We start from the raw sequence: 11,751 nt of genomic DNA on the forward strand, positions 1-11,751 counted from the left end.
TGTCTGTTCATGTCTTCTGCCCATTTCTTGATTGGATCATTTGTTCTTTGGGTGTTGAGTTTGATAAGTTCTTTATAGATTTTGGATACTAGCCCTTTATCTGATATGTCATTTGCAAATATCTTCTCCCATTCTATCGGTTGTCTTTTGGTTTTGTTGACTGTTTCTTTGGCTGTGCAAAAGCTTTTCATCTTGATGAAGTCCCAATAGTTCATTTTTACCCTTGCTTCCCTTGCCTTTGGCGATGTTTCTAGGAAGAAGTTGCTGCAGCTGAGGTCAAAGAGGTTGCTGCCTGTGTTCTCCTTTAGGATTTTGATGGACTCCTGTCTCACATTTAGGTCTTTCAACCATTTGGAGTCTCTTTTTGTGTGTGGTGTAAGGAAATGGTCCAGTTTCATTCTTCTGCATGTGGCTGTCCAATTTTCCCAACACCATTTGTTGAAGAGACTGTCTTTTTTCCATTGGACATTCTTGCTTTGTCGAAGACGAGTTGACCATAGAGTTGAGGGTCCATTTCTGGGCTCTCTATTCTGTTCCATTGATCTATGTGTCTGTTTTTGTGCCAGTACCATACTGTCTTGATGATGACAGCTTTGTAATAGAGCTTGAAGTCCGGAATTGTGATGCCGCCAGCTTTGCTTTTCTTTTTCAACATTCCTCTGGCTATTCGGGGTCTTTTCTGGTTCCATACAAATTTTAGGATTATTTGTTCCATTTCTTTGAAAAAAGTATATGGTATTTTGATAGGGATTGCACTGAATGTGTAGATTGCTCTAGGTAGCATTGACATCTTCACAATATTTGTTCTTCCAATCCATGAGCATGGAATGTTTTTCCATTTCTTTGTGTCTTCCTCAATTTCTTTCATGAGTATTTTATAGTTTTCTGAGTACAGATCCTTTGTCTCTTTGGTTAGATTTATTCCTAGGTATCTTATGGTTTTGGGTGCAATTGTAAATGGGATCGACTCCTTAATTTCTCTTTCTTCTGTCTTGTTGTTGGTGTATAGAAATGCTACTGATTTCTGTGCATTGATTTTATATCCTGCCACTTTACTGAATTCCTGTATGAGTTCTAGCAGTTTTGGGGTGGAATCTTTCGGGTTTTCCACATAAAGTATCATATCATCTGCAAAGAGTGAGAGTTTGACTTCTTCTTTGCCGATTTGGATGCCTTTTATTTCTTTTTGTTGTCTAATTGCTGTGGCTAGGACTTCTAGTACTATGTTGAACAGCAGTGGTGAAAGTGGACACCCCTGCCATGTTCCTGACCTTAGGGAGAAAGCTCTCATTTTTTCCCCATTGAGAATGATATTCGTTATGGGTTTTTCTTAGATGGCTTTTATGATATTGAGGTATGTGTCCTCTATCCCTGCACTGTGAAGAGTTTTAATAAAAAAAAGGATGCTGTACTTTGTCAAATGCTTTTTCTGCATCTATTGAGAGGATCATATGATTCTTGTTCTTTCTTTTATTAATGTATCACAATGATTGATTTGCAGATGTTGAACCAACCTTGCAGCCCAGGAATAAATCCCACTTGGTCCTGGTGAATAATCCTTTTAATGTCCTATCGGATCCTACTAGTATTTTGGTGAGAATTTTTGCATTCATGTTCATCAGGGATATTGGTCTGTAATTCTCCTTTTTGATGGGGTCTTTGTCTGGTTTTGGGATCAAGGTAATGCTGGCCTCATAAAATGAGTTTGGAAGTTTTCCTTCCATTTCTATTTTTTGGAACAATTTCAGAAGAATAGGTATTAATTCTTCTTTAAATGATTGGTACTGTCCTTTTAGTTTCTATTTCATTGATTTCCGCTCTGATCTTTATATTTCTCTTCTCCTGCTGGGTTTAGGCTTTATTTGCTGTTCTTTCTCCAGCTCCTTTAGGTGTAGGGTTAGGTTGTGTATTTGAGACCTTTCTTGTTTCTTGAGAAAGGCTTGTATTGCTATATACTTTCCTCTTAGGACTGCCTTTGCTGCATCCCAAAGATTTGGAACAGTTGTGTTTTCATTTTCATTGGTTCCCATGAATTTTTTTAATTCTTCTTTAATTTCCTGGTTGACCCATTCATTCTTTAGTAGGATGCTCTTTAGCCTCCATGTATTTGAGTTCTTTCCAACTTTCCTCTTGTGATTGAGTTCTAGTTTCATAGCACTGTGGTCTGAAAATATGCAGGGAATGATCGCAATCTTTTGGTCCCAGTTGAGACCTGGCTGTGACCTAGGATGTCATTTATTCTGTAGAATGTTCCATGGGCACTAGAGAAGAATGTATATTCTGTTTCTTTTGATGGAATGTTCTGAATATATCTGTGAAGCCCATCTGGTCCAGTAATTGGCTGCTCCCCTGTTAGCGGTATAGATATTTACAATTGTTAGATCTTCTTGTTGGATAGACCCTTTAAGTAGGATATAGTGTCCTTCCTCATCTCTTATTATAGTCTTTGGTTTAAAATCTAATTTGTCTGGGGGCGCCTGGGTGGCTCAGTCAGTTAAGCGGCTGCCTTCAGCTCAGGTCATGATGCTGAGGTCCTGGGATCGAGCCCCACGTCCGACTCCCTGCTCAGCAGAGATCCTGCTTCTCCCTCTCCCTCTGCCTGCCACTCTGCCTACTTGTGCTATCTCTCTGTCAAATAAATAAATCTTTAAAAAAAATCTAATTTGTCTGATATAAGGATTGCCACCCCAGCTTTCTTTTGGTGTCCATTAGCATGGTAAATGGTTTTCCACCCCCTCTCTTTCAATCTGGAGGTGTCTTTGGGTCTAAAATGTGTCTCTGGCAAGCAGCATATCAATGGGCCTTGTTTTTTTTATCCAATCTGATACCCTGTGTCTTTTGACTGGGGCATTTAGCCCATTTACATTCAGGGTAACTATTGAAAGATACGAATTTAGTGCCATTGTATTTCCTAAGGTAAGGTGACTGTTACTGTGTATTGTCTCTATTCCTTTCTGGTCTGTGTTACTTTTATGCTCTCTCTTTGCTTAGAGGACCCCTTTCAATATTTCTTATAGGGCTGGTTTGGTATTTGCAAATTCTTTTAGTTTTTGTTTGTCCTGGTAGCTTTTTATCTCTTCTTCTATTTTCAATGACAGCCTCGGTGGATGTAGTATTCTTGGCTGCATATTTTTCTTGTTTAGTGCTCTGAATATATCATGCCAGTCCTTTCTGGCTTGCCAGGTCTCTGTGGATAGGTCTGCTGCCAGTCTAATGTTTCTACCATTGTAGGTTACAGACCTCTTGTCCTGAGCTGCTTTGAGGATTTTCTCTTTGTCTATGAGACTCGTAAGTTTTACTATTAGATGTCGGGGTGTTGACCTATTTTTATTGATTTTGAGGGGGCTTCTCTGTGCCTCCTGGAATTTGATGCCTGTTTCTTTCCCCAAATTAGGGAAGGTCTCTGCTATAATTTGCTCCCATATACCTTCTGCCCCCCCTTTCTTCTTCTGGGATCTCAATTATTCTAATATTGTTTCATCTTATCGTATCACTTATCTCTCGAATTCTGCCCTCGTGATCCAGGAGTTGTTTATCTCTCTTTTTCTCATCTTCTTTATTCTCCATCATTTGGTCTTCTATATCACTAATTTTCTCTTCTGCCTCATTTATCCTAGCAGTTAGAGCCTCCATTTTTGATTGCACCTCATTAACAGCCTTTTTGATTTCGACTTGGTTAGATTTTAGTACTTTTATTTCTCCAGAAAGGGTTTCTCTAATAACTTCCATGCTTTTTTCAAGCCCAGCTAGTATCTTTGTAATCATCATTCTGAACTCTAGTTCCGACATCTTACTAATGTCCATATTGATTAGGTCCCTGGCAGTCAGTACTGAGGTGAGTTTTTCCGTCTTGTCATTTTGTCCAGAGGAGAATAGATGAATGAGAGAACAAAATGCTAACAACGGCCCCAGAAAAATATACACTAAACAAATCAGAAGAGACCTGAAACCGGGGGGGAAAGAAAGAAAAAAAGAAAAAGAATATGGTCAAATATGATCAGGCTGGTGAATAGATCAGTGCCACACACTAGATTTTGGGAGTATTTTGGTCTGTTAGAAGAAAGTGCCTCCCAAAATTTTAAAGAAAGAAGAATTTATATATGTACAAAACTAAGGGTAAATATGAAGGGATAGACAATGACTGTAAAGATGAAAATTATAAAAGATTTTATAAAAGGAATTAAGAAGTTAGTTGAAAAAAGAAAGAAGAGAAATTAAAAAAGGGAGAGAATGTGATCAGGCAGGAGACTAGAACAAAGCCATACACTAGAAATTCAGGGTGTATTTTGGTCTGTTAGAAGAAACTATCCCAAAATTTTAAAGAGAGAACAACTTATATATATACAAAAAATAAGGTTAACTACAATGAAGGGATAGAATATGACTCTTCCAGAAAGTGGTCGCTTTTCTGTTCAGAGAGTTGCTGCTATTCTTTTCTTCGATCTCCTGTTGAGTTTGTAGGTGTTCAGAATGGTTTGATACCTACATAGCTGAATTCCTGGGACCAGATGAAATTTTATTCTACTCTTCTGCCATCTTGCTCCTCCTCGCATTATTTGTTTTTTGCATGTTGAGTTTCATAAGGTATATATATATATATATATATTCTAGATACTAATCCTTTATTGGATATATCATTTGCAAATATCCCCATTCAGTAAGTTGCCTTTTAAGTTTTGTTGATAGATTATTTTTGCTTTTATTTCTCAGAAAACAGATCTAGAAAAAAGTTGCTGTGGCTGATTTCAAAGAGGTTACTGCCTGTGTTCTCTTCTAGGATATTTGTGGTTTCAGATCTCACATCTAGGTATTTAATCCACTTCAAATTTTTGTGTATGGTGTAAGAAAGTGGTCCATTTTCTTTTACATGTGGCTGTCCAGTTTTCTCCACACCATTTGTTGAAGAGACTTTTTCCCATTGGATATTCTTTCAGGCTTTGTTGAAGATAAATTGACCGTATACTTGTGGGTTTATTTCTGGGTTTTCTCTTCGGTTCCATTGAGATCTATTCTTTTTTAAAGATGTTATTTATTTGAGAGGGAGAGGGAGAGAAAATCTTAAGCAGACTCCATGCTGAATGCAGAGCCCAACTCGGGGCTCAATTCTACAACCACAAGATCATGACCTGAGTTGAAACCAAGGGACAGAGGTTTAACTGACCAAGCCATCCAGGCGCCCCTACATGTCTGTTTTTGTGCCAGTACCATACTGTTTTGATTACTACAGCTTTGTAATTTAAAGTCCAGAATTGTGATGCTTCTAGCTTTGCTTTTTCAAGCTTGCTTTGGCTATTCAGGGTCTTTTGTGGTTCCACACAAATTTTTAGGACTTTTTGTCCTAATTCTGTGAAAAATACCAGTGGTATTTTTATAGGGATTGCATTAAATGTGTAGATTGCTTTGGGTTGTATAGACATTTTAACAGTATCTGGACTTCCAGTCCATAAACATGGCACTTTTTTCCCATTCTTTGTGTCGTCTTCAATTCCTTGGTGTCTTAGTTTTGGTGCAGTTATAAATGGGATTTTTTTTTTGTCAGTTTCTCTTTCTGCTGCTTCATTTTTGGTGTATAGGAATGCCACAGATTTCTGTACATTTTGTATCTTGCAACTTTACTGAATTTACCAGTTCTAGCAGGTTTTTTGTGGAGTCTTTTGGGTTTTCTATATATACTGTCAAGTCATCTGCAAATAATGAAAGTTTTCCTTATCCATCGATTTGGATGCCTTTTATTTCTTTTTGTTGTCTGATAGCTGTGGCTAGGACTTTCAGTATTATGTTGAATAAAAATGGTGAGAGTGGACATCCTTGTCTTGTTCATGACCTTAGGGGAAAAGCTTTGTTTTTAAAAGATGTTAGCTGTTGGTTTTTCCACAGATGGCCTTTATTATGTTAAGGCATGTTCCCTTTGTTGAGGGCTTTTATTATAAATGGATGTTGTACTTTGTCAAGTGCTTTTTCTGTGTCCATTGAAATGATCATATGGTTTTTTCCTTTCTCTTATTGATGTGCTCTATCACATTGATTTATGAATATTGAACCACTCTTGCATCCTAGGAATAAATCCCACTTGATCATGGTGAATGCTTTTTTAAAAAAGCATAAGCTTTTGAAGTCCGTGATGATTTTTAAGAGTACAAGAAGTCTGAGAACTGCTGTTTTAAGGGTCTCGAGTCCCTTTGCTCTAGAACCCAGAATCATTTGCATATTGCCCTCAGTGTTTTGCAGGCCACAGTGAGCGAGACAAGGCCTCAGCCTTGGTTGAGAGTCAGCAGGGTAGTAGGGGAAGAAGACCTGAGTGCCTGAATGAAAGCCAGACAACCTGGCCTGTGCCTCTGCCAGGAAACCAAATGTTCCAGTGTAGCCACAGGAGGCACTGGGACAGAGGGTGAGAGATGGACTCCCTGGGTGCTGTACCCACAATAAGCACTGGTTTGATCACCCACTTGCATTGTCAATTCTCATTTCCATTACTCTCCACAAGAGGGATTTCAGATTTTTTCTTTTAACCACTATTGGATATTTTGTTTTTATTTCTAGTCATTTCAACCTCCTGCTCTTCCCATTGCCAAATTTCTGATGTATCTTTGACATGCACTGATGTGCTTCCCATTGGCTAGTGCCTCCTTGTCACTGCCAGTGGCCATCCTTTCTCCTGCGGTGTTTGTCATTTGCCTATTAATTACACACATTGTGTCTGCCCCCATTCACTGCATTAAGTAAATGATGTTAGCAGTAGCGGGGAAGAAAGAAAGGTTTTGGGAGATTCACAAACAGTGGTTGTGGAACAAGAAAACTGGTGGTGGGTAGGGGGTGAGTATCACAGTATTTGTATACTGTGGGAAAATATCTTAGCTAAAAAGCCTTCTGTGCCTATATCACTTTGTTAAAAGTGATAGGGAAAGGGACGTTTCTGATCTTATGGTCCCTGACAACACACATAGTGAAAATTGCACTTTACTGAATATCTTGTCAAGTAAAACTAGAGAAATCATTGGACAGGGACAAAGTAAATTTTTAAAATGCCTACTAATATTTCTACCCTTTAGGCTATTGATTTTCTTATGTAAGCATAAGTACTGACACCATTATTTGAAAGATAATTACTTAAAAATACTCAAGTTATATATTCTAAGTAGCTGCTTATTGTAAGGGAGAATGTTGGGGTTGACAAAGGACTGAGTTTATGCACTGGTTTTTGGAGCGGTGCAAAGCAGGTTCATTGGGATGATTGGAAAGGGCGTTTTTTACATGGGAAACTAATTGGCTTGACAATAATTTTGCAGGAATTAGGCCAAGAAAAGATTTGTATGGTCCCTTGGTGATTGATTGCCCATCCCCAGTCATTTATCAAACTTTTTTCTCCCCACTTGTACTTACCTCATGTCTGATTCTGGTTTATGCACTCTGAAGATGCAGCCTGGAATGGCGATCTGAGTACTGTGTGTGTGAGAGAGGGAGGGAGGTAAAAAAAAAAAATCAAACTTTTGAATGAGGACAAGTGAGAGGTTTAATGAGCAATGACTTGTTTCCAGTTCCTTTTAATTTTGAAGAAAAATCAAAATTTGACACACTATAATTTGGGCCAATTTTAGGCAATAAATGTCCTAAAATATTACAAACAAAATTCTGTTACGGAAAAATAAGTTATCTAGCATGAGCCCTTCTGCTACTTGGTAACCACTTTTTTTCTGGCCAGTTTTATAGAGAATGACCTTTGGTAAAAACCACATTACCCTCAGTGACTGTTAAATTGTTTTTGCTCATTTTCATATTTTTTTTTAATAACCGAAAATTTGTACATCTTAATTCCCTTCACATATTTTGCCCTTCCCCCCAAACCCCCCTCCTGTCAACCACCAGTTTGTTCTCTGTATTTAAGAGTCTGTTTCATTGCTGTTCATTTGTTTTGTGTTTTAGATATCACATATAAATGAAATCCTATATTGGTCCTTCTCTGGCTAACTTATCTCACTTACCATAATGTATTATTCCTTTTTATGGATGAGTAATATTGCACTGTATATATTTTCCACATCTTTATCCATTTATCTGTAGATGGACACTTAGGTTGGCTTGATAGATATCTTGGTTACTGTAAATAATGCTGCAGTAAACATAGGTATGCATATATCCTTTCAAGTGTTTTCATTTTCCTTGGGTAAATCCGTAGTAGTAGAACTACCAGATCCTATGGTATTTCTATTCTTAGTTTGAGGAACCTCCAAACTCTTTTCCACAGTGGTTGTACCAGCTTGCATTCCCCCAACAGTGCACAAAGGTTACCTTCTCTTGATATCCTTGCCAACATTTATTATTTCTTGTCTTTTGATACTAGCCAATTCTGACAGGTGTGAGGTGTAATATCTTATTTGGTTTTGATTTACATTTCCCTGAGTAGTGACACTGAACATCTTTTCATGCGTATGTTGGCCATCTGTATGTCGTCTTTGGAAAAATGTCTGTTCAGGTCCTTTGCCCATTTTTTATTGGGCTGTGTGGGGAGTTTTGTTATTGAGTTGTGAGAGTCATATTTTGGATTATTGACCTTTTATCAGATACAGAATTTGCAAATATCTTCTCCAATTCACCAGGGTGCTTTTTTTCATTTTGGTGATGATTTCTTTTGCTATGCAAAAGCTTTTTATTTTGGTGTAGTTCCAATAGTTTGTTTGCTTTGTTTCCCTTACCCGAGGAGATAGATCCAGAAAACTGTTGCTGAGGTTGATGTCTTAGAAATTACTGCCTGTGTTTTTTTTTTATAGGATTTTGGTGGTTTTAGGTCTTCAATTCACTTGGAGTTTATTTTTTGCGTATAAGAAAGTGGCCTAGTTTCATTCTTTGCCTGTGGCTGTCCAGTTTTCCCAGCACCATTGAAGAGACCATCTTTTCCTCATTGTATACTCTCGCCTCCTTTGTTGTAAATTAATTGACCATATAGGTATGGATGTGTTTCTGGGCTCGCTCTCATGTTCCATTGATCTGTGTGTCTGTTTTTGTGCCAGTACCATATTATTTTGATTACTATAGCTTTGAAGTATATCTTGAAATCTGGGATTGTGATACCTCCCTGCTTTGTTGTTCTTAAGATTGCTTTGAAGTCTTTTGTGGTTCCATACCAACTATGATTATTTGTTCTAGTTCTATGAAAAATATTCTTGGTATTTTGATAGGGATTGCAGGGGGGTAAAATGGATATTTTAATAATTCTTCCAATCCATAAGCATGGTGTATCTTTCCATTTGTGTCTTCAGCTTCTTTCATTAGTGTCTTACTGTTTTCAGAGTATAGGTCTTTCACCTTTTTGGCTAAATTTATTCCAAGGTATTTTTCTCATAATCCTTTAAAATGATTAAGGAGCTCTAATTTGAAAGTAGATCACTTTCTTGGCAGTTATTGGCAATTTCAAAGCTTTAAGCCTGGAGACTGTGGTGTTTTAACAGGCACAAGTCCCTTCCCCTCTATTTTCTGCACTTGATAGCATGATGAGTCATTCAAGAGGGTGATTCTCTGTCCTGGAGGAGATGGGACACTGGCCCCCTACAGACTGTGGCTGTGCTTGGATCAATTGGCACTGAAGGTGTCTTTTTCCCTTTTCAGGCTTCAGGCTGTGATGGGTCGGAGATTCCTGATGAAGTGAAGCTGATCGGGTTTGCTCAGTTGAGTGTCAGCTGATGTATGTCCCTTGACATCTCCCTGATCTGTCCTGCCCCCCACCTCACAACACTCCCCTCAGTCTTCCTCCCCTGCACCCTGTCTCCCACCCCCTCACTCCCAGTTCCCACAAAATCAGAAGATTGTGAAGAGTCTGGCTTCAATGAAATGGGATAAAAAGGAATTTTTTTAAACTTACAACACTCCGAGTTCTGCTTTATTCTCTAGCAATCCACAGTATGAGAACAAGCAAATGCCACAGCTGCACGACTGTTGCTAATTTTTCCAAAAGCTATTTAATATTCTTAGCAATCAATTCGGATATCCCTTAAGTGAAAAGAATCTGAAATACACTCAGGTGGTCCTATTTATTGGCAACAAAAGGAATTTTTTTTCTATCAGAAGCCTATTTCTTCTCTCATTGTTCTTTCTGTTCTACTTTAATTGTACATCTGACAATACTGCCTCTTTTATGTTGTATTTAGAAATTAATATACTTATAAAATTAAGATTTATTAGCCAAACTTGAATTCTAGTTTTAAAACTGACTGTGAATTTTATTTTTCATATATTTATGCATTACACACCTTAGCTATAAGAAGAAAAGTTTTTGATTATATGCTTCTTGCAGTTAATCTCGTTATTTAAACAAAAAATTTCAGGTCTATCTTTGGAGTATTTATAACTTTTGATTTTTGAAATGACTGAATTAGGAACTAGGATGCTTCTTCTTTTGGTTTGTTTGCCGAAAAACCAATCCACAATCTGATTCTCTTGGGAGAGGGAGGTGCCTTGCAAACTTTCATATTAAGAATGTGCCTGAGGCTGCTTAACTCTGGAATAGTCTCAGATCTAAAATTTCCTCTACATCAAGTTTTGCTTCATTGGAACGTATAGAACGCTATATAAAATGTTGCCATTCTATTAGACTGCTCATTATATACCCCTCTCCGATTTGACTTCTCCTTAAGTGATAGGATTTGTTGTTCCAAAATTGATAAACTTGAAGCTACCAGAATCTGAGTTTTACTTGAAATTCGTCAGAATACCCAGATGGAGTGAAAAATAGAAAGGGTTTTGTGCAATGACTGACTAAAAAGGTAAAATGCTGTTAAGTTTCAAGAATAAATACTTTCAACCCAAGTAGCCCTCTGCTTGACTATATATTACGGAATAGTAAACCTTAGGATTTTCGAAATTGGAGTCTAAACTTTCAGGGAGGTGGGCTCCCAGGATGGTACCATTGCTCTTTCCTAGCTAACCCTAGATATGGCAGCTCTTTAATGTACTTTAAAAAGCAAATATATATTACTAAGGAAAGAAAAAGTTATTTATAATTGCCTTGTCAGAATTGTTGAGGTGTTCTAGAGCCATTTGCATACAATTTAATGTAATTTCATTCCATTCTATTGTTTACACAATGATTACTCAAAGATGACTGCAAAGGTAAAAGGAAAATAAAAGTGTATTGCACAAAGCGATGGTGTCCCAGTGTTTCCTTCCCCCTCCAGGTATCACATGCATGGCGGTGGGGCTAGTCAGCACTTTGACGCCTCCTAAGACCTAACAAGTGAAAAGCGCCCTCAAGGGAACAAGGCAAATTCACACTCCATGTAGACAAACTGTCTGAATTCAAACCATAGGGCTGCAGGGAACAAGAGAAAAAGAATTCCTCACCACGGCTTCATTTTCGGCCGGAGGCTTGGCGTGCTTATGATGTTTCCAGGGTCCTTCACGAAGCGACTTCCAGAGCCAGACTCCCAGGGCCCGAGTTCTGATATCCAGAGCATATTCTTAACACTGTACACTTGGTGGACAAAACCAGTATAAGACAAGACCCTCATCATCTAAAACATGTGAAGAACTGAAGAACCCTTGTTTTGCAACATAGTATCATATGCTCATAGTCCCATAGCTTTACTGATTGTATATAAACTCCCTCAAATACTAAGACAAAGATTGTTTTAAAATGAAGGGCCCATAAGAACTGACTAACAGTATGAACACCAGGGTCAAGTCCATACACAGAAATTACCCATGAGGTCCTGCAGAATTGCTGGAGGAGGACAAAGCTCGGGATCAGAGCATCCAACCCTC

General features: G+C 38.1%; 1 protein-coding gene across 1 annotated transcript in view; it reads left to right on the forward strand.

Moving 5' to 3' along the window:
* STK39 (serine/threonine kinase 39) overlaps nucleotides 1–11,132 on the forward strand; it is a 310,863-nt gene extending 299,731 nt beyond the window's left edge. Inside the window, exon 18 of the mRNA XM_035007841.1 lies at nucleotides 9,601–11,132. Within this exon, the coding sequence (XP_034863732.1) occupies nucleotides 9,601–9,675 (75 nt within the window). The 3' untranslated portion in view covers nucleotides 9,676–11,132. The remainder of the gene's footprint in view (nucleotides 1–9,600) is intronic.
* Nucleotides 11,133–11,751: the final 619 nt, after the last annotated feature.

The sequence above is a fragment of the Mirounga leonina genome, unplaced genomic scaffold (genome assembly GCF_011800145.1).
Source record: "Mirounga leonina isolate KUSES-001 unplaced genomic scaffold, KU_Mleo_1.0 Mir_151, whole genome shotgun sequence".
NCBI classification, from domain to species: domain Eukaryota; kingdom Metazoa; phylum Chordata; class Mammalia; order Carnivora; family Phocidae; genus Mirounga; species Mirounga leonina.